This window comes from Thrips palmi, unplaced genomic scaffold (assembly GCF_012932325.1).
Source record: "Thrips palmi isolate BJ-2018 unplaced genomic scaffold, TpBJ-2018v1 HiC_scaffold_6, whole genome shotgun sequence".
Lineage (NCBI taxonomy): Eukaryota > Metazoa > Arthropoda > Insecta > Thysanoptera > Thripidae > Thrips > Thrips palmi.
In genome coordinates, this window is record NW_023144633.1 from 9,359,239 (window position 1) to 9,383,036 (window position 23,798).

Here is a 23,798-nt window from a genome sequence, read left to right on the forward strand (position 1 = left end):
ATTGTGATTGTAAAATCGACAGAGATCGTTCATAAAATTAACGAAGGTTTTTGTAAATATACGAAGACTTTCGTAAATTAACGAAGGAACTGTTGGCAATTATTTTCTCGAAGGATCCGTCGTTTATTCCGGACATTAATTTTTACAGTGTACAATTGAGTTTCGCCAATTAACGGCCTTACGAAAAAGTATTGCCGTCAAAACGGCGATACACGAAAGTATCGCCAAAATTTGGCGATACTTTGGAGTATTGCCACGATTTGGCATTAAACGTTGAACAAATCAAGGGGAGAAGTCCTTAGTTTAATGCCGCAGTTTTGGCGATACACTGTTACAAAAAGTGCTGTAAAGTAACAGCACTTATGCTGTTAAGTTTGATAGCAGCACGACTTGTTTTATTACAAGCATGTTGTAGCCCGCGGTGCTGTTTTCTGACAGTTCAATTGTAATAAAACAATACTTCTTTGAGTCTTCGACGATGTCTTCCCAACATTTGTGTCGATTCCATCGTGCTGTTATTAAACAAGACCCTTGTAACCTGACAACAATATATGTTTTAAGATTGCAAAAGGCTGTTTCTAAACATGAAACCTGTTCAACGACATCACAACTGTTTTAAATCACGATTACATTACTGTTACTTGACAAGGAAGTTGTTATACACTGTTCGAAAATTTCTCGTAAATTTACAAAGATTTCACTGGAAATTTTTATAAACGAGAGCTTTGTAAAACGTTGTTGATGAAATATGCCGTGAAATTCAAAAATTCTTTGTAAACATCAATTTACAAGATACTCTGCAATTCTAAAAAATATTCCATTACATTTGTGATAATTGTAAGTAACATGCTCCCTAGCATGCAGCAAATAGTGCTGAGAAAAAAATGTTCGTCGGAGACTCTAAACCAGGACTTTCTGGCCCGCCGGCAGCAGCTGCCACAGCTCTGCAAGAGCATTTGAAGCTCGATGAACAGCTGGCTTTGGCAATCTCTACGACGTATTTTGTCATTTTCACAACTGTTTCATTTGTCTACAAAATGTTTTCTAAAAATATCACAAATATCGTTTTGTGGCTGATACAAGATTTATATTGTCAAAGTACGGAATAATCTCCAAATTTCAAGACCTTTTTTAAGGACTGTTTTACGAAATGTTTCGTGCTAAAATATTTCGTAAATTTACAAAAATTTCTAGCAGTGTAAAACGAAAGTGTTGTTTCTGGATGGGTTTCCCGTTCAGACCCAAAACAATACTGTTGTTATTTAACAGCATTGCTGTAGGTGATTGTGTTGTAATATTACAGTGGATTTTTAACAGTGTACCCAAAAGTATCGCCAAATTCTGGCGATACTTCTGTGTATCGCCGTTCTGAGGGCAATACTTTCCGTAATGCCGTTTGTTGGCGATACTCAATTGTATCACCAAAAAATGTACTTAAGTATCGCCTTCGCAGTGAGGGGCCTACCAATAGAAGTGGTACCAATGTGGTCCATGTGCCGCCCATCAAAATTTAAACTCGACAATAAATGGAAATCAAATTGCTAGTAAATTCAAAAAATTCCAATGCTTATGTATTCCGCAGTGTTCTGACAATGGAACATCTTTGAAGTCCATCATTATTAAAATGTTCTTAGCAGAAAGAAGGCAGTAAATTAACTTTCACGGGTTGGCAACTAGTTTCTCGGCGTCTGCGCCCTTGCGAAAATCGCGAAGCTGAAAGCACCAGCAGTCGCGCATTAAAACTGCCCCTCCATTGTTGCTGACGTTGAATTGTTTGGCTTGTTTCAAAAGGCTATGGTTCTCTTGTCATGTTTTCTTCAATTCTGTGTAATAGTTCTCCCTCACAACGTATCAACACCACGACGGTTGGTTTGACAAACTTCATAAACTCGGGAGGGATGGTTTCAAACGCGGGTGAGTCTTGTTCGAGGAACATGAGCACTGCAAGTCGCGAGGTGGAGCGAAGTGGTCCTAGTGCTAACTGAATCACAACAACAACAAATGTTTTTAGAAAGTTATCACATAAAATTGAAAATTGGTTTATATGAATTTTTATAAGCAGGAAACAAAGATAAAACAAGAAAGAGAGCAAAATTAATACAGATTTCAAATGCTACAGTTGGTTAAACTGTTAAACAGGTTGCAACTCCACTGCGCATGTCCAAAAACACTCCGATCTAGAAGTATTATTGGGTAGTTTTTCCCGAAAAACTACGTTCGACACCAACGACACCAATTCTATTGTTGCCTCTTCTTTAGCTGCAGTCAAAGAGATTTTTTAGATCGGACGTGCTCTTTCAGCTTTTGGAGTAATCTGTACAGACCCAAAACAAGGCTCGGCTATTGGTCCGCCCTGGCTCGGCTCCCCCCACTCCCTTTCTTTTCCCTTGACGAGTCGAGTTTTGCCATGGAAACGGCGATTTTGACAGCAAATTTCTCAAAATTGGCCGCTAACTTTTTGACCACATTTCAGCATAAGAATCAGCGTTCCAAATTCTACAAGTCTGCAAAACCTCATTAAAATCGTATAGAAAATTTCGGAAATGCATCAAGGGCCATACAAATCAAATCTCGGGCCGGCTGAATCTTGGGGGTATACTATAAGGCTACTTCGTGCCTAAAAATCGGCTCGCGGACATGTAGGGTCTAGCATCGCTCAGAACTGAGAACGAAAGTGAACAAATTTCGGGTGTAGCGTTTTCCGCTACCCGGCCATCTCGTTATTATCATGAATATTGATAGTATGGACATTTTTAGATCAAAACAATGAAACGAGAGCATTCTGCAGACTCTTAGCTTCACGACGGTACCCGGTTTTCCTCCTAACTCATAGTTTTATGATAGTTCTGATAAAAAGAAGTTACCAATTCGGGGCTACGGGTTCGTCTGCCGGCCGGACTGGCCGTGCCGACCTGGTTTCACCCCCCGCCCGGGAGTTTTCACCCGCTGAGCCGACGGTGGGGCCCGTGGACTCACCCTGTATTTCCACGAGAGCCTCCACGCCGAGCCCGTCGTCCTGCCGGCCGGCCCCATCGAAGCGCTGGGGGTGCGGCTCGCCATCAGCAACAACCGCTCCGTGACCATCATCGGCATCTACGTACCTGGCTAAAACAGAGGGCCCTTCCCGCTCGACCCCCTGCGCGCCCTGACTGACGTCCACCCCCGCATCATCATCATTGGGGACTTCAAACAGCAGACACCAGGCGTGGGGGTGCGCGCGCGCCAACCCACATGGCAACGCGCTCGAGAAGGCCCTGGACTCCAAAAGGCCCTTCGCATGGCTCCACGCACCGGACGAACCTACAATCACACCAAATTTTGGCGCTCCGAGCATCATCGACTTCGCCCTGACCAACTACCAGGCTGCTCTACCGGTTGAAGTCCTCCACGTCATGTCCTCCGACCACGAGCCCATCGTCGTCGACCTCGACCCGGACGTGCTGCACCACCCCGAGACGTCCTTCTTCAACTTCAGCCAGGCCAACTGGCAGCGTTTTCTGCCTCCCGAATCGTCCACCCGGCGCGCAGCACCACCCCAGAAGAGCTCGACGAACGCGCAGAAGCATTCACCACGGCGGTACAGCAGGCCATGGAGGCAGCAATCCCGAGAACCACCAGGCCAGAAAAGCAGAAAGACTTCCCCGAAGATGTAGCAGCACTGCAGACGGCGTTACGCCAGACGCGGCGCGCCTTCCAGCGGCACCCGACCGAGGCTCTGCCGACTGCCTACTTCCAGGCGTCATGGGCAGCACAGCGCGCCAGGCGGAAACACCTCAGACGAGTGGGAGAAGGCCATCAACACCGACAAGCCGGGGGCTGGCCGAAGGTCTTCAGGATAAGCAAGGCGCTGAAAAGACGCACCAACAGCTTCATCCCACCGCTCCGCACCAACGGCGGCTACCTCACCACCACGGAGGACAAGTTGAACGCGGTTGCAGACGCCGTCAACTACACCCCGCCGCCGTCCTGCAGCAGGAAGTGGCGGAGTTCAACACCTCGGAGGCCAGCAGGACACCTCAAAACGACGCCGACCGGGAGCCTATCCGCTTGTGCAGCCCTGAAGAGCTCGGCCAGGTCATCAAGAGCATCTCCGAGCAGAAGGCACCCGGCGAGGACGGGATCACCAACTTAGCCATCAAGAGCTTAGGCAAGAAAGGAACCGCCATGTTGCTTTATATCATTAATTCAATCCTGATTCTGCAACACTGGCCAAGTTCCTGGAAATGCGCTAAAACCATTCCGCTGAAGAAGCCCGGCAAGAGAAAGGCCGACGCGACCAGCTACCGCCCCATAGCGCTTTTAAGCGCCATTTCCAAAGTCGCCGAAAGGATCGTCACGGAGCGGTTGCGTGCGGCCACCAGCAGGCTTAACGCCATCCCAGAGTCGCAGATGGGGTTCGTGAGAGGCCGGGGTACGCAGGAACAGCTGCAATACTGCCAATAGGCCATTCCGCTGCTTGGAAAAGAGGAAGAAAAGAAGTACATACTTCCGTCCCCTCGCCTGCGGGGGGACGGAACTTCCGCTGCCCCTCTCGTCCCCCCGCAGGCGAGGGGACGGAAGCTGTGTACTTCTTTTCTTCCTCTTTTCCAAGCAGCGGAATGGCCTATAGCTAACGCCACATATCTTAGACTGAAACAAACATTTCTCTTTCAATGCACAGCTTGTAACAAAGATAAAAAGTAATGAAAGGATTAAAAACTCACACTTCTTTACCCATCAGCACCCAGGTGCGCGTGACCCAGCCAGCTCTGCATCAGTCTTAATTTTATTCAAAAGGATTCGTAAGGTGTCCCAGGAACGTGCAACTCGGGCTTGCGCGCCCTTCTTAACATGCTTTCCCGTTAGCATTTCGGGATCATTTTTGACAAAATTTATCTTAGCAGCCTACTGTTCGTCCGATGGACAAGTGGAATCTGCAATGAAACAACAACAGACAAGGAAACTCAACCGCCAAGCACAACACAACACTCCACGTTGAAATGTAATCTGGACAGCTACCACACAAAGACGAGGAAACTCAACTGCCAAGCAATAGAAATGGAATCGAAGGACTGCTATTTCTACTAAGACAAGGTTGAAATGAAAAGGGTTCGGAGAAGCAAATAGAAAAGTGAGGGGATCGCCCAGGGGGAAGAACCAGATTGCTCAAAACATGAAGGACATAGAGCAAAATCAACTAAGACGGACCACTTCTTCCACCAATTATTAATTTTCACGGGTTGGCAACTATTTTCTCGGCGTCTGCGCCCTTCCGAAAATCGCAAAGCTGAAAACACCAGTGTGATTCCGTGCGTAGGGGGTCATTTCAGGTCACCGGGGCCTTGCGCCTGAACTGAGGTTGATTTGGTAGCTCTGGCAATTCAAATTTGTTTTACTAAACGAAGACCATGTCCTCATGTGGATAAGTCAATCTAACTTTTGTTTTTCTAGGTTTCGTAAGCTGCTAAAGTGTCGTTTTGTAAGTTCCGTCATGGTCACCAACACCTATAAGACAACATTGCCATGCTGTAGCATATGACTCAGCCACATCAAAAGAAAACTGGCTATTTCACTCTCTTCCCTGACTTATTCTTCGCAAAATTACGGAAGGTGACCTTTGTATCATCACTTGTTAAACCCGAAACAGCCTATGGGAAAATGTCCACCGTGTGACCATGTGACCTATGCTGCTTTCACAACTGACGGTCTACTGGGGTTCCTTTTCGTTTTAGAACCTCGCGACCACTTGGGATCGAAAGAACATAAAAAACGCTTCCAGAAGCCCGTGCCCGCGGGACATTGGGCGGTCAAACGACGCTTCCAGGCCGTCAGAATTGTTAAAAACGGTAAGGGTGTAAAAATAGATGTAAATTCCGTTTCGGGCCGTAGCTCCTATATCTGAGGGAGAAAATTTCCACAACCTTCGCTGAAAAACGCTATTTTGGATGCTCAAAATGACACCGTCAACAGTTTTTACCTATCTTGTAACCCAGCGGGTCAGGAGACGAAACACTTCGCTTTGTAAATTCCGTAATCTGTAAATTCCGTCATTATTTCTGTAATTTCCGCCGTATTTCATAAGGGGTGAAATTAAAAGTCAACTTGTAGCGCTGCCACGCTCAGAGGGGTACTGTGGGGTACTATGTATGCCATCTACACCAAATTTAGCCCCTAAAGTTGAACTTTAAAAATGAACATTTGGTACATCCAAAATGACCCTCTACGCACGGAATCACCCACCAGCAGTCGCGCATGAAAACTGCCCCTCCATTGTTGCTGACGTTGAATTGTTTGGCTTGTTTCAAAAGGCTATGCATAGCCATGGTTCTCTAGTCATGTTTTCTTCAATTCTGTGTAATAGTTCTCCCTCACAACGTATCAACACCACGACGGTTGGTTTGACAAACTACATAAACTCGGGAGGGATGGTGCCGAAACGCGCGGGAGTCTTGTTCGAGGAACATGAGCATTGGAAGTCGCGAGGTGCAGCGAAGTGGTCAGTCATATTGCTAACTGAATCACAACAACAACAACAAAATTGCAGGGATCCTTAACTTAACTCAACATTTAACTAACACTGCTGTCATAACGTAACATAAGCCAATGTTCGCTATAGGTAAAGGGTACGGACTTTTGAAAGTACTTGCAAAAGTATATCCATAAAACTTAGAGACATAAAAAAAATAACTTACCCTTTTGAAAAGATGTTAGAAGTTAGGGGTAATAACTTTAACTCTTACGATAACGTTATTATGCCCTTATGAGGTAAGTTAAGGATCCCTGCAAAATTGTTTTATTGACAGAAAAAAAAAGTAATATTTGAGGAACTTTCTCAGAAAAGAAGAAGCTTTGATTTGCTAATTTTTTGTAAATATTTTTTTAGAAAGTTAACACATCAAAATTGGAAATTTGTTTTATATGAATTTTTATTAGCAAGAAACAAAGACAAAAAAAAGAAAGAGAGCAAAATGAATACAGATTTCAAATGCTGCAGTTGGTTAAACTGTTACAGAGGTTGCAAACCTACTGCGCATGTCCAAAAACACTCCGATCAAGAAGTAACATTGAATAGTTCTACCCGAAAAACTGCGTTCGAACCGACACCAATCCTATTGTTGCATCTTCTCCACCTGCAGTCAAAGAAATTTTTCATTTGGAACGTGCCATTTCAGCTTTTGGAGTAAGCTGTACTCTGCAAACTGAAGTGTGTTCATAGTACACTCTTTGGCTGAGCGATAGCGAAGTCCGTTACTCCAGTGGGGTTGAAAAGTTTTGTCTGTCTGCCTGTGTGTGTGTGTGTGTGTGTGCGCGCGCACTACTCCTAAACGGCTCGGTCGATCTGGCTGAGATTTTGCAGGCTCATTCGGTATGTTCTTGGCTCGGCACACGCGAAATTTCAGTATCCTAGCTCAACTGGTTCAGTTTAAACAGCCTAAAAATACCTAAAAGACGGCGAAATACTGAGTTTTCTCCAGGCAGATCACTTCTGTCTTGAAGAAAGGAGGGTCTAGGGGGCGGAAGACGCCCCCTTTCCATTTGCAGAAACCTCAAGGCCTGGCGGCCGCTTGAAAACTACTGCCAACGACACCAGTAAGAGTCCAAAAGAGAGGAAAGTTCTCATTGGTGAGGGCATTCTAGATGAACTCAAAAAGTTCAATGAGACTTATGCTGCAGAAGTGAAACTAAAGCAATAATTGTTTGTACTGATTGCTGAGCGAAGCGAAGCACCCTGTTGGGGACTTTGAACATCCAAATTGTCCGCCCCCCCCCCGGATACCTTTAGTTTACTACAGGTATCTTATTATTGATCTTAATCTTATATCTATATATGTATACATAGTCCGAGGTCAATAGTCCAAGGTCAATAGTCCGAGGTTAATAGGGGTTAAAAAACCTTTTCTGTCTGCGTGCGTGTGTATGCACTACTCCTTCTGAACGGCTCGGCCGATCTGGCTGAGATTTTGCAGCCTTATTAGGTATGGTCTTGGCAAAGCACACGCGAAATTTCAGTGTACTAGCTCAACTGGTTCAGTTTAAACAGCCGAAAAACACCTATAAAACGGCGAAAAACTGAGTTTTCTCCAGGCAGATCACGTCTTTCTTGAAGAAAGGGGGGTCTGGGGGGCGGGGTTCCCCAGCAGCGACAAGTTAAAAAAGTTACAAGGGTCAAGATCGTGTTATCTGTAGATGAAGCAACTCTATCAAGTTAGAAGTAGCCGACGATGGACAAGCCACTGCCTGCTGAAGGCAGGCTTGCGCCGCAGGCCAAGGTAGGTACGCCAGGCGCGGATTGGAGGAACAGGCCGCGAGACATCGCGAAGTCTGTTATGACAAGACGCGGTCTGGCGTAAACCTACCTTGTATAAATAACTTCCATATTTTCACGGAGAAAATCCGTAAGTTATAAAAATGGAGATCTCCGTTAAAAAAAAATGGACAGTCTCCGTTAAATTTCCGTATTTTTACGGAGTTTTTGACAGTGTATGTTGTGTTAAACATGCGATCATCTTGCAGCCCAGACACGCTTTCAGCAAGTCTTGACCATGCATGGCTGAGTGCGGAGATGTTTGTTGGGTCGTGCACTGTTTAAGATAATGTTGTAATTTATCAGTAAATATGTTGCTAATTTTCTGAATGATAAAAGTTGTTTACAAATGACTATAGTTGTTTACTAACGACTTGCGTTGTTCGTCAACAAGATGTTTGTAAACCAGAAGACATCCTTGATTGCACCACTTTTGAATGCGATTAAGTCACAGACCTAGTATACACTGTAAAAATTTATGTTCGGAATAAACGACGGATCCTTCGGCAAAAAAATTGCCAACGGTTCCTTCGTTAATTTACGAAAGTCTTCGTATATTTACAAAATCCTTCGTTAATTTTATAAACGATCACTGTCGATTTTACAATCACAAAGGAAATTTCCGAAGCACCTTCGTGAATCTACAAAGATCCTTCGTAAATTTCCAGGGAACCTTCGTTAGTAAACAAAGAACCTTCGTTAATATACAGAGAACCTTCGCAACTTAACGTCTGGAATTAACGACGGATCCTTCGGCAAAAAATTGCCAACAGATCCTTCGTTTATTTACGAAGACCCGTCGTAGATTAACGAAGCCCGTCGTAAATTTACGAAGGGCTTCGCAAATTTAGAACAGACTTTGTACATTTACGATTTTTCTTCGTAAATTTACAAAGAACCTTCGTAAATTAACGACGAACTTCCGTTGATTTACAAAACTTCCTGTAGGAAAGAAACATTTACAGTGCACTTTTGGACATTCCCAAAAACCTTCGTAAAATATTCCGTTGTAAATTCACTACATAATTTTTACAGTGTAAAGATGGGGGGGTTCACTCAACCCTAAACTTGGTCCAAGCGACCTTAAACAGCACAACCGGTGTTTGCTTGCGCCTTAGTCAGGGCAAGAGGAACCCACCCCTCCCAGGTCATAGTCGCGAGACGGCCGGGGCTGATCTCTTCGGAGTGGCAGGAACCTTCGGGGGAGAGCCGAGACACTGGTCCCTATTTATCATACCAGTCGATTATCAGCAGCAGGGTGGGCTAACCACTCACTCTCAGAGTGCATACAGTGGCCGCCCGGTAAAACCACAGGAGTGAAAGGCCCCTGCACACTGTTAGGGTTAATACCAAAACCTACCAAGTCACTTAGGTCCCTAACGCTCAAATCAGAGCAGTCTTTATTAATTACACCACTTGGGCCCTTCACCTCCACTTTCTGAGCACACAGAGTGCGAAGAAGTCGTAGAAGAGACCAGGGCGGGATAACTTAACGTTACCGATAACATAACGGAAAGTCAAGAGATACCGTTATTTCTCTTATAGATGGTTGGTTAGTTATTTTTTTTAACGAAAATTTTGTGTTATTGTCGTGATAACGTTAAAACAATACCAAAGCACTTTGCGTTATTGAAATAACGGTAATGTGAATAACTGGAATAGCTTTGCGAAAAGATAACGGTTATTTCTGCCAAAAGACAAGAAGAAATAACGTTATCTCCGATAACATTTAGAGCATGGTTTGGAATTAAAGTTAATATTTGGCCTCTCGAGTTCACTTTTATGTTAATAACTATATCCGTTTCAATGATAGGAAAGAAATAACGTTATTTCTCTTAAAATTAAGAACATGTTACGAAATTAAAGTTAAATGTTTGCTCTTCGATTACTTTAAAAAGCTCTGAGCGATTGCTGCACAAAAGAGACAGAGGTTGACATGGGCATGAACGAGGCGCGCAGCAGTAGCGGGTCTAGCCCTAGAGCCAGCCTGAGCGGGGGGCAAAGTGGTACCTTTTGCCTGCTTACTGGAGCAAAGTGATGCTTTTGGCCTTCGAGCGGATCTAGAATCTAGGGGCAAGGTCCACCTCGTCCTCCGCTCTCCCCCTTCCCCCCATCTTTACCCCGTTTTGCGCTTCCCGCGTGGCGGCTAATCTTAGAGCCATCATCTGAAGTTAGAACTTTTGGCGGGGAAAGGGGTCGAGTGGAAGTTTCTTCCAGATAAAAAAACATACTGGAGTTTTTTTTAAAAAAAGAATTCCGTCTTATGACGTCGAGAAATAAAATAAGTGTCAGGAAAAGAAGTAAGCAAAAAAATTGGAATTGCAACTGATAGGTGAAAGCCGAGAAAAATTTTCTTTGCGTTCAATGATTGTGCAACGTCCTATTTTTCGGGTTTTTTTGCCGTTGCAGTGGCTTTAGAGACTCGATCTTTCCTTTAAAATTTTGTTTGCTCATTATGCAATAGCCGGTTGAGTACCGATTGTTTGTTCAGTAAATATGTCGACTCTTGAGATATCAAGGACATTATTTTATTTCGGTTCCAGTAAAAAAAAATTTCCTTAAATAAGGCAAAATATTCTATGCAAAATAAGCAAAGGACATTTATTGAAAACTTTTAGAGCTTAACATCACAGTAAAGTCTAGAAACTAAAAACAAATCTGGCAATGTCACAGCACAAAATCAAACAACAAGTGCAATAATTTTTCACACATATAATATATACTTCATGTATCATATACACATGTATATCATAGTAGGAATAAATTGTCGATAACAATTGAAGTGGTTAAAGAAAACTGGTTAACAAAACTAAACCAAACAGTATAGGCTTCTAAAGCTAAAAATCACAGCAAAAAAAACCTAGAAACTAAAAAAATACATTCTGGAAGCTGGCCTAATCTTCCGTTGCAGACGGGCGTCGGGGCGGCGGCTTCTTCTGCAGGAGCTCCTCCACAACGCTCCGGACGACATCCTTGTTGGCATGTAAAAACATAACGTCATCTACATGCCTGGAGGAGAGTCCGAAGCGCTGCGGCCGGAGAATGAAACGGAGAGCTGAAAAAAGCCGCTCCACCGACACCTGTGACGCTGGGATGGATAGCACGACCATAGCCAAGGCGTAAAGCTCAGGGCAGAGCATCTTCTGCTTCTCCCAGTAGGTGAACACATTCTCCTTGGCAGAGAGGGGAGGTGTGGTCCTATCATGCTCGTCGAGCAGAGCCCTCAGGGTGGCTCTCCTGCTAGCCTTGTTGTTGCTTGCTCCAGTAGAGGACTGTGCTGCTCCCGTTACTGCGAGCCGCTCCTTGTTCTTGTTTTCCAACAGTCCGCGGAACAGGGCGGTTCCCTCGTCCTCGTCCTCCAGCAGCATGTCCTCGTCACTCTCGGCCCCGCTATCCGACTCAGACTCAGACTGAGGGCTTGTGGGATCCTCCAAATTCTTCATTCGGTCCGACAAGTCGAGTAGGTAGCTTTTCGCCTCCTGCACCTGCTCAGGAGTCAGAAGTGCCATGAAGCGGGGGTCGAGAAACACAGCGGCGCAGAAACTGGGGTAATGAAAGAGCGGCTCCTGTTTGTTGCCCTTGCTCCTGTCCTTGTACGGGACCGCCTTGGCGCGCTGCTCCATCGCCTTGAGGAGGCCTCGGGCCAAGGACGACGCATGCTTGCGCTTCTCCAGGGCCAGCACGACGCCACTCCAGACGGCGAAAAACTCGCCCAGAGTAATGTCCTCCCTCTGGAGCTGCGTGGTCGCCAGACGCACGGGCTTGAGGTCTTCCAGGATGCCGTCGACCCTCTCCCATTCTTCATCTGAGAGGTCATACTCCATTCGAGCGCTATTACTCCACTGGAAAGTATAGTCGAGGAAGTTGCGTAGATTTGCTACGCTCTTCAGCATGTCATATGTACTTCCCCAGCGAGTGACGACATCGAGCTGGGGCAGGGGCATCTTGGCTATACGAAGTTCTCGAGCATGAGTTTCTCTCAGCAAGTACTTCGCCAACTTTCTCACTGCATCAATTGTCTTATTCAGATCCTTCTCCATCTTCAGCGCGTCCCCTACGGACAGCTGCACGGTGTGACACGCGCAGCGCACTCCTTGCATGGAGAAATCATCTTGGTTCAGCTCGATGCTTGAGTGTAGCCAATCTCCTGCCAAATCGTCTTCAGCCTGCTGTTGGACTTCGACTTCTTCGACGGTCTGTGCAGTGGGAGTGGCGGTCTCCTCGGTGGTCTCCGCGGTGGTCTCCTTGGCGGACTCGACGGCGTTCTCCACAGTGGCCTCTTCATCCCCAACTTGCAGCTCGGCGAGGAGCTTTCCGGCCAGCACGTAGTTTGCCCCGCTATCCACCGTAAAAGCCACAAGCTGAAGGCGCGCGTCGATCCTGAACTTCTTTAGCGCGATGCCAATCAGCACCCTCAGGTTGTTGGCGGTGGCTGCCTGTAAGGGTAAAATAACTTTGTATGAGCAATTTGCACATAGACAGTCACGGACAAAGTTTTGATCATAGCACTTTGAAGAGAGAGGAGGAAACGGCTCGTGTTTTGAGAAGAATACACCCGTGAGTTAGTGGGCGCAAACGTGTAGGTTGAGGATAATTCGGGATAATTAGTGATTTGGAATTGGCTTCAGCACCGGTGAGTCAGGCAACCCACAGCGCTTGCCCATGCAGCCGGCTGCCTATCCTACCGGCGCGGCCGCCACACCGCACGCTCCGCAGCCGACACCGTGTTGTCCACTCGGTGCGCTGTGTTTCGGGTCTTGTTTCGAAACGAACTCAAACTCTGATTTTCGTCACTCCTTAATTGCTTTTCACTTTCAAAGGGGAATGGCACAGAGAAACAACCAAAATACGTAGAGAAGCCGCTCAGAACAGTGGTTCAGGCTTCGCCATTTTCTGTACTATTGACACTCTCATTCCAGGAACGTGACATCACGTTCAAACGTTTGTGACAAAGTGCCACGTTCCTTTGAACATTGCGTCACATTCGTATCAACGTGAATCAGCCAAATTGACTTTTTATCATTGAAACGAATGTGACGCAATTTTCAAAGGAACGTGGCACTTTTGTCACATTCGTTTGAATGTGATGACACGTTTCCAGAATGATAGTGGAGTGACACGAATGTTAGATGAGTACGATTTTAAAACAGCACCCAACACACGGCGCTGGACGATGTCAAGCGAACGAGGCCGGTAAGGTAGGCAGTCCGCTGCACTGGCAGGTGCGGTCGGCTGGCCAACTCACCGGCGGTGAAGGCAATTCCAAACACCAATTACCCGTACCAATACGTAAACGTCCACCAGTTCACAGGCGAAAACTTGCCACCTAGGGTTGCCGTAACCACCTTCGAATTATTTACAGAAGGAGTATTTTCACTTCTAATTACATTGATCAAAGAAATTGTTTTCACAAAACCAAAGAGTTGAATCCTCTGCCTCAAGTTTCAATCAAAATTCACTAAATTAGAGCGAGTTTCCGATGAATTTATGTCTTAAAGAGATTAGTTATTTTCCTTTACCTGCAACATCTCTTCGACGGCTAGAGTGCGCACAACAGATACTCCATTCAGGGTGAACTGCACGTTTATCCCAACGAAGTATCTGTGCCGCTTAGTGCACCCATCCACCTTCAATGAGACCATCTTGCCTTCAAGTTCAGATCTAATCCTATCTCGGACTAACTCGGTGAACTCCGGGATGTGTTCTGGAATTGTCTTGGAGGAAATAGCAAATCTGAAAAAAGACAAGAGAAATAGTGTTAGAGGAACGGCACACTTTAGAAGCTCCTTTCTGCCATTCCCGGCAGGAAACAGTAAATCGTCTGTGAGTGGTAGCGGGTAGAATATACACTCTCAGACACTCTACGAACTATTTTTTCAGTAAACCTACAGTTTAATTATTTTTTCTGCAATTGTAGTCCAAGTACAGAAAAAATAATCAGCAACCTTACAGAAAAGTAGTCTGTTGATAATATTAGCGGCAACTAGAGTTAAGATCAAGCAGAAAAAAAATTACTGTTGCATTCTAGTAAAAATGATCTATAAATGTAGGCAAAATGTTCTCTACATACAGATAATATATACAAGAATTAACAGAAAAGATTTAAAAGAGTCAGAATAATTTTTTGGATGTTTCCGCTAAAAGTCACAACTCAACCATCTTTTGAAAGCCGCTTACATTGAGTCCTTTCTTGACTTGTCGAAGCTAAAAATGTTTTGTAGGATCATTTTGAATAAGCGCATTTCCTTCCAATCAGCTTTGTTTGAACGGAGAAAAATTTCACTGAACATATTTACTAAAGATCACAAACAAGTCATCGACAAATTATTTGTGAGGGCAAACTTTATATCCTACATTTGCAGAATATGAATTCTTTGATTATAAACAAATTTGTCATCATATTTCTACTGACATTGTAAATTTTGTGTAATTAAGAAAAAGATTGTCTAAAAATACCAAATTTGTTACCGCTAATTCATCTCTATCTCATGTAAAATTCATTCGATATGTTGTTGAAAATATTTACTATATCATAGTAACGCTCTAAAATCACTAAGCCGTAGAGTAAATTTTCTACAATATAGAAAAAGTAATCAGTTAAGGTCTGAGAGTGAACAACATGGGAAAGTATGCACTGCCATCATAAAGACACAAATTTACAGGTGGTTCTTACCTGTCTGCAGCAGGCATTGAATCAATGAGGGGCTTGACAATATCCTGAAAAGCTGGGTAATCCAACACCTTAAAAGAGAGCCCACTTTCAGTAACTAATCTGACGCAGTGCACCTGCAGGGCTGGTTTGGACATCTTCACTCCATTAAGAGTGCTCGGGTAAAGTTTCCGCTTCTTTGGAGCAGAGTTGAACTTATTAGCCTCTGCCAAGGTAGTTGCATGAAGCTTTCGATGGTGGGCTTTCAAATGCTTCATTAAATTACCCGCATGATAATTCTGCAAAGATAAAAAAAAAAAAATTAGCCATGCAGACTCAGAGAGAGAGGGAGAAACAGACAGACAGAGAGGGAAAAAAAGGGGGGGGGTGCTAAAGAGGGACCACGAAAAACCGCGAGCGTGGACGAACCCATCCGGCGGCGAAAGCTGGAGTCGCCTAGATGTCAACGCGCACGGCTCGGGCCCGGCGCCTGGCCTGGCGGACGCGCGGCGCGGCGGTGTGCCGTCAGGTTGACGGGCATGTTGGGCACCATGACGAACAGGCGCAACGAGGCACGGCGACGCGCGTCTTGTTGGCGACGCGCACGGCTCAGGCCGGCGCCCGGCCTGGCGGACGCGCGGCGCGGCGGTGTGCCGTCGGGTTGACGGGCATGTTGGGCACCACGACGAACAGGCGCAACGAGGCACGGCGACGCGCGTCTTCTTGGCGACGCGCACGGCTCAGGCCCGGCGCCCGGCCTGGCGGACGCGCGGCGCGGCGGTGTGCCGTCGGGTTGACGGGCATGTTGGGCACCATGACGAACAGGCGCAACGAGGCACGGCGACGCGCGTCTTCTTGGCGACGCGCACGGCTCAGGCCGGCGCCCGGCCTGGCGGACGCGCGGCGCGGCGGTGTGCCGTCGGGTTGACGGGCATGTTGGGCACCATGACGAACAGGCGCAACGAGGCACGGCGACGCGCGTCTTCTTGGCGACGCGCACGGCTCAGGCCGGCGCCCGGCCTGGCGGACGCGCGGCGCGGCGGTGTGCCGTCGGGTTGACGGGCATGTTGGGCACCATGACGAACAGGCGCAACGAGGCACGGCGACGCGCGTCTTCTTGGCGACGCGCACGGCTCAGGCACGGCGCCCGGCCTGGCGGACGCGCGGCGCGGCGGTGTGCCGTCAGGTTGACGGGCATGTTGGGCACCATGACGAACAGGAGGTACGGCGGCGACGCGCGTCTTCTTGGCGACGCGCACGGCTCAGGCCGGCGCCCGGCCTGGCGGACGCGCGGCGCGGCGGTGTGCCGTCGGGTTGACGGGCATGTTGGGCACCATGACGAACAGGCGCAACGAGGCACGGCGACGCGCGTCTTCTTGGCGACGCGCACGGCTCAGGCACGGCGCCCGGCCTGGCGGACGCGCGGCGCGGCGGTGTGCCGTCAGGTTGACGGGCATGTTGGGCACCATGACGAACAGGAGGTACGGCGGCGACGCGCGTCTTCTTGGCGACGCGCACGGCTCAGGCCGGCGCCCGGCCTGGCGGACGCGCGGCGCGGCGGTGTGCCGTCGGGTTGACGGGCATGTTGGGCACCATGACGAACAGGCGCAACGAGGCACGGCGACGCGCGTCTTCTTGGCGACGCGCACGGCTCAGGCCGGCGCCCGGCCTGGCGGACGCGCGGCGCGGCGGTGTGCCGTCAGGTTGACGGCCACGTTGGGGACGACAGGGCACAGTCGGGACTGTGACACACTCGTACAACCGGGACAAGTGGACGCTCGTGTTTACACAATTACTTGCCCTGAACAAAACTCGTGCTACATGATATACTTACAAGTACTTCTGGCCGCGTACAGGTCTTGACCGTGCACCGGGAGATTTTGTCCACTGGTGAATAAACAAAAAGGGCGTGGACGGGATGTGTCGCGGTCCCGGGTGGTCGACCCTTCTTCTTTACGGGGAACACTTCCTCCACGTCCATGTCGGTAGGCGACGAGGACGACGTCGTTGTTGACATCCCGGGTGAACAGGTGAACTTGTCGCCCCAACAAACAAACCCGATCTGTCGCCCGCTGGCCGGCCGGCTGGCTCGCTGGCTCGCTGAGCCGTCGGTGGCTGCGCTAGGGGCGGGTATAGGGGGCGGCGGTGCAGTGGACGGGCGAAAAGTTCGGCTGTGGCTGACGCCGTAGCCACGACCGTCGAGACGACCTGTCGGACGATGCCGCAGCCGGCACTCGTCGCTCTGTCTCCCTCGCACTCACGGGGTGTTCCGTAGGGGTGCGAGAGAGACAGAGCGACGGGTGCCGGCTGCGGGCGGAATCGCTTGACAGATGACCCCCGACCCCCCGCCCCCAGTATCGCGCTCGGAAGCTGTCGTCGCTCTGTTCCTCTCGCACCCCTGGGAGAGGCCCTTGGAGTGCGAAAAAGACGGAGCGACGAAATAATTCCTCGTGATCAGGTGGCTGGCTGCTTCGGCATTTCGCTCGCATCGGACGGCCCCACGCCAAGCTGCATGCGGCCTGTGTTTCGTTCTTAGACTGCACTTCTACAAGTTTTTTTCAAAAGACCTACCCTATAGGTAACTGTTATGCCTTAAACAGCCGCGGATGGAAGAGGGGGGGGGGCGTAATAAAGCCCCCTTCCCCGACGACTGGGGCACTTCTTTACCCCTGGAAGTAGGCAAAATTCATTTCATTAGCCCCTCCTAGACAAATCCTAGATCCACGCTTGGCCGTACGTATGCGTTCGCCCCCCTCCACTCCTGTACGGCTTGCCTGCAAGAGAGCTGCGTGGCCGCGCTAAATGACAAATCTTCTCGTTCTGGGTACCAAAATTTGCCACTCGATATTCGAATTACCCTTCACCTTCACGTCATTGATATCTTTCCTCGACCGAGTAAATAACGTTATAAGCCGTTATTTTATTTAACATTTAACTTTTTATTCTAGCATTAACGTTACTCGCTTCATACCGTTCACTAAAAGCAAAAATATATCGGTTTAAAGATGGAACGTTAATATATTTAACGTTATATTATTCCAGGTGAATTTAACGTTACCCTGTGACCGATAGAGGATTTTCTATGACTAAATTTGTTGCCACCCATAACCGATAAAATCTTAACATAGAGTTTTCGTTATTATAAAATAACGTTATATAGTCCCGTCTACGAAAAAGTTATCGGGTATAACTTGTATCTTATAACGTAACGGTTATTACTGCAGTTATGTTAAGTTATCCCGCCCTGCCAAAGACATCCAATGGACATCCATTCTCATCCACCGCCATCCATTATCATCCATATGACATCCATTCTCATCCACCAACATCCACTCACATCCAAATGACATCCATTCTCATACACCGTCTCCATCATTAACGTCCATATGACGCCTAATCTCATCCATCGTCATCCATTAACTTCCATATGACATCCATTCTCGTCCATCGACATCCATTCACATCTAAATGGTCCTGTGGAGGAGCTCCCAAAGGAAGTTTCTTAACCTAAACGACCGTTGGGCGCCAAGGCCGAAAGGACCAAGTATGGTGAATGATCGCAAAAATGTCCTACAGCCTACTTAAAACATCAACCAACACTGTAACCGAGAACGAACAACGGAACGTTGAGCACAGCGCCATCTGGCGGCGGCTCCATGAACCTCATTCTCACACTGCGAATGTTCGGGCGCTCACATCACCGACATACATTCTCAACGACCGTCATCCATTTACATCCATCGTCACCCACATGCATCCAAATGCCATCTCTTTGCATCCCAGCAACAACTAGGCACATCCCAGCGACATCCATTCAGATCCAAGTGACTTCTATTCGAATCCAAGTGACTTCCATTCACATCCATCGCCATCCACTCACATCCAAACGACATCCCTACTATTACAGTCACATCCATTCACATCCAAATGACATCCATTTTCATCCATTCACATCCAAATGACATCCATTCTCATCCATTCACATCCAAATGACATCCATTCTCATCCATTCTCATCCATTCACATCCATTCACATCCAAATGACATCCATTCGCATCTATTCTCATCCATTCACATCCAAATGACATCCTTTCAAATCCATTCTCATCCATTCACATCCAAATGACATCCATTTACATCCATTCTCATCCATTCACATCCAAATGACATCCATTCACATCCATTCTCATCCATTCACATCCAAATGACATCCATTCACATCCAAATGGCATCCAAGTGACATGGATGTTATTTGGATGAGAATGGGTGTCATTTGGATAAAAAGGGATGACGGTGGATAAAATTGGATGTCATTTGGGTATGAATGGATGTAAATGGATGTCATTTGGATGTGAATGGATGAAAATGGATGTCATTTGGATGTGAATGGATGTGAATGGATGAAAATGGATGTCATTTGGATGACAATGGATGTGAATGGATGTCATTTGGATGTGAATGGATGTCAATGGATGTCATTTGGAAGTGAATGGATAAAAATGGATGTCATTTGGATGTGAATGGATGACAATGGATGTGAATAGATGTCTTTTGGATGTGAATGGATGTCATTCGGATCGAATAGAGGTTATTTGGATGTGAATGGACGAAAATGGATGTGATTTGGATGTGAATGGATGTAAATGGATAAAAATGGATGTTATTTGGATGTGAATGTTTGTCGTTTGGATGTGAATGGATGATGGTGGATGGGAATGGATGTCAGGTTTTTGGTCGTGGCTGGATGTCGGTGGATGCAAAAGGATGTCGTTTGGAAGTACAAAGCCCATTGACTTAAATGGATGTCGTTGGAGACGAGCGGATGTCCCACGGAAGTCAGTGGATATCCTTGGACGTTTGTGGATGTGGCTGGGAAGGCAGTGGATGTCGTTGGATGAGGTTGGATGAGATTGGATGTGGCTGCGTAGTAGGTGGATGTCGTTGGACGTAAGTGGAAGTCGTCTGGAAGTTGGTGGAAGTCATTGGACGTGCGTGGATGTGGATGAGTAGACAGTGGATGTCGTTGGATGAGAATGGATGTGGCGGGGAAGGTGTGGATGTGGATGGACGTGAGTGGATGTCACTTGGAAGTCCGTGGATGTCTTTGGACGTGTGTGGATGTGGTAAGGAAGCTAGTGGATGTCCATGGACGAGAATGGATGTGGCCGGCAGGTGGGCGGATGTCGTTGGACGTGAGTGGATGTCGCCCGGAAGTCAGTGGAGATGTATGGACGAGTATGGATGTGACTGGATGTCAGTGGATGAAAATGGAGGGAAATGGATGAATTTGGATGTCTATGGAAGAAAATGGACGACTTTGGATGTGAAATCCGATCTCCAACCACATCCAAGTTCTACCAGGGTAATGAAGGGTTCTTATGAGGGATGTCAAAAAGTTCTGGACAATCAGTACTTTCGTTTCTCAGGAAGGACATGTACGGTCCCCAGGTATCGTGAGGTCCTCTCCTATGCTGCTCATCAAGACTTTTCTTTCTTTTCTTGCAATCGGTTGTGTCCACCTGGATGTTGTACTTCTCTTTCATGGTTTCTACAATACTGGCAAAGGCAGTAGAGGTACCCAAAAATTTGCCTCGGGACTTATCATTCATTTTGTAATGACAGCACTCCTGAAGGAAGCACTGAGTGGCCCAATCCCCATCCAGGCTCGTACTTGGTCTGGTGGAAATAGAGCTGTCCTGCATGCACTCAACCTGCAGAAGTTGATTCTCTCATAAAAGTAACCAACTTAACATTATCAATGAAAAAACAGATTTATACGTACAGTGCCATGAACACCAAAGCTGGCATCAAGTTGAGATTCGTCTTGCTTAAGTTCCACCACATCTGCTAGATAATTAACTGTTCGTACTGTATTGCACAAGAATGAAGAAAAATATTCATTTGCCACCTACAAAAGAGTGAATTTCATTAGTGATCAGTATTATTATTCAGTTCTCATCATTATTGATTTGAAGTAAACCTCAAGTTTTATTGATGAGCCCACTTTGGGGTGAATCTTTTTGATTATTTCCTCATTTGGCTTTCTAACTATGCCATGCTTTGTTGCGTATGCATCAATAATCATCTTGAAGAGCCCCTGTACATGAAAAGTACACAAATTAGTCACATGAAAGAACACAAGATATGAAATTGACAGAACAACTCAAATACCTCATCCATGGTAGTGACATTAAATGCAAACACCTCATGGGCTCTGGGAGGTTCATCCAGCTTCAATGAAATCTCATCTGCCATGAAAAAGAAAGATTTCAGATGACTGGCAGCTTTGGCAACCTGATCATCTAAGAACTGTAAATAAGAATCAGAAATCCATGAGATTACTTTGGGTAGATCACATTTAGTGACCAGTTCTGACAGCAAAAGAACAAACCTCAATAATGAGAGATGTTTTATCATCACCATAATGAACCATTTTTATGATTTCATCACCTTCATTAATAGTGCTATTTTTAATGAGATGTGCCTTTAGTGTTCTGTCAAGCATCATCTGTCAACAGACAAGAATTGTTACACCTAATTAGTCAGAAAGTGACAAGATATTATTGAATGATGAATATTCAACAAAAGTTACTTGACTGTTACCTCCATACTGGTATCTGTGCTAGTAAAGCCAGATGCAATTACTTTCACTATTTTTTTCTGGGGTGGTTCAGCTGCCTTTAATTCTACTTCATCCGCCAGAAAATGTATCTTCTTCAACTCACAGGCTGCCTTGGCTATTGCTTCATTGACAAACTAAAGTGAAATGAACTGATTAGATTTTGTACACACAAATTATGAATTGCAGTGAAAACATTGACACGCACCTGAATTACTACAGGGTTTGATTTGATAACTTTGCTAAAAATTTTACCCTTCTCTTTTATGGAGCCATTTTTTATCAGGTAAGCTTGCAGAACCATTTCTAAGGCGTCCTGAAAGAGAGGCAACATTTGCATCAATAACAATCAATGTAACATTGAACAGAAAAAAAAAAGAATTTAAGCTTACTTCAACAAATGTTTCAGGTAATCCCGTCACAGTTACCATGAGGGAATAATCGGTAAAACTTTCATTCACAGTAGTCTCCTTAATTAGAAAAATAAAATTAAAAGAAAATTAATTTGTAACCAAAGCCTAAAATTGTGACAATGAAATATATACTTGCACATCATCTTACCACAACTTCATTGGTGTTCCCTGCACCTGCTTCATTTGTGGAAAGATGTAACAACTGCTCAGTAGCGTGATCCTCTTGAACAGATGCATCAGTGTCCTGCCCTGCACCTGCTTCATCTATGGAAAGATTAAGCAACTGCTCAGCAGCGTCATCCTCTTGAACAGGTGCATCAGGGTCCTGCAAAAAGGATGAAATGGAGTATGACACCACAGTCACAACTGTCTCTGTAAAACGTAGCTACGATGTTTAGTTACCTTGTTGTTATTCGAGTCCTTCATTAGCGGTATGCGTCGCTTAGCATTAGAAACCATTCTCACTGAGAACAGAAGCAAGCATTAATTCATTATCCTTATATAAATTATACTGCACTGTTCAGTTGTTATTTTTCTCACCAGGAGTAGAGGCGATAATGGACTTGGCATTGAATGAAATCGCCATTGTTTCGTTGATAACAGTCTCGTCAAGATGTAGTGGCGATTCCATTTCAATTGCATTGCGATTATAAGTCACGCCCTTCAAAGATGCAACTCGGTGAGCAATATCAGCATTTGAGAACTATCAAACATAGAAAATAGGTACCACCACTTACAAAAGAGCACACTCAGAAAGGAAAATCAGAGTAGAGGATTATGCAACACATACTTCGATAAAGATGTAATCTTCTCTTGGGAAGTCAATACATTTTACAATAGATGTTTTCAGCCCAGGCTCTATTTTGTTCCTGATCCTTAGTCTCTCGAAAAAGGCAATTACAGATCTCTGAAAGCAAATAAGAGTTAAGACGAGTACAAAAGTACAAGACCTGCAGGAATTACAAACATGCAGCAGCAACAGTTGTACGTACCTCCATGAGGGGAGATGGGAGACCAGTAACTCGGATAGAGTTTTTGGCTTCCCACTGAGGCGGGGGGGCCTTCATTTTTTTTCGTGCTGGACTCCTCAGGTCATCTGCACCTGCCATAATAAAACATAACAATGTCGAAGCCCTAGAATTCAAGGCTCAGCATAGGGGATCAAGCTAGGCAGCCTTGCAGCAGGTTATGTCTATAGGCTTTCAGCCCATAATATTGAAAAAGTTAACTGAGACCATGAGCATGTTAAGGTAAACTTATACTAAACTTACCTATTGGTTCGTTCATTGTAATGTTAAGGCTTTTACTGACGTTTATGATAGAATGTGCGCTCGATCAGGTAAGAAACCAAAGAGAACACCGATCCCGACACACCAAAGCCCGCCAAACTGGGACAAGACAAACGCCGATCGTGTATTCTTATTCGCAGAACGCACACTGTTTGCACTGCGCCCATCCCCCTCCACGTCGTCATGAAGCAATCAGAAATATCTCCTTCAATCACGAATGAGGCCTCGAAATAAAAATATAACTGCATAATTATGATCCTGGCACCTTCCCCTTTTCAAAAATGTGCCATTTATGCCATTTCGATCACTTTAAAGGGAAAGGGTTTCCCCATGCGGACGCAAGTTCCGCGCGTCCGCACGGATTCCGCACGGACTTCCGCAAATCCGGGCTAAACTGGACACACCCCCAATCCGACTGACTCACTCACTCACTCACTCACTCACTCACTCATAGAAATGTTTGGGGTGAAGGAGTGGTCGTAGAGACTTGCGGTTTTTTTCCCTTCGATTCCAAATTTTTTGGGGAAAAAGGGAAAAATCCCAA

The 23,798-nt window shown here is 46.1% G+C and overlaps 2 protein-coding genes across 2 annotated transcripts; both read right to left on the reverse strand.

Moving 5' to 3' along the window:
* Nucleotides 1–11,178: 11,178 nt before the first annotated feature.
* On the reverse strand, nucleotides 11,179–17,045 carry LOC117652049. Its single transcript, XM_034396683.1, has 4 exons — nucleotides 16,768–17,045; nucleotides 14,958–15,232; nucleotides 13,804–14,017; nucleotides 11,179–12,720 (listed from the first exon to the last, which is right to left on the reverse strand). Exons 1-4 carry the CDS (start codon nucleotides 16,948–16,950, stop codon nucleotides 11,179–11,181), a joined length of 2,214 nt encoding a protein of 737 aa, XP_034252574.1. The 5' UTR covers nucleotides 16,951–17,045.
* Nucleotides 17,046–20,287: 3,242 nt separating this feature from the next.
* Nucleotides 20,288–23,075, reverse strand: LOC117652050. Its single transcript, XM_034396684.1, has 13 exons — nucleotides 22,958–23,075; nucleotides 22,756–22,872; nucleotides 22,506–22,668; nucleotides 22,368–22,429; nucleotides 22,114–22,290; nucleotides 21,945–22,022; nucleotides 21,761–21,868; nucleotides 21,537–21,689; nucleotides 21,325–21,441; nucleotides 21,105–21,242; nucleotides 20,914–21,030; nucleotides 20,716–20,841; nucleotides 20,288–20,644 (listed from the first exon to the last, which is right to left on the reverse strand). Exons 1-13 carry the CDS (start codon nucleotides 23,072–23,074, stop codon nucleotides 20,288–20,290), a joined length of 1,830 nt encoding a protein of 609 aa, XP_034252575.1. The 5' UTR covers nucleotide 23,075.
* Between the last annotated feature and the right edge of the window lie 723 nt (nucleotides 23,076–23,798).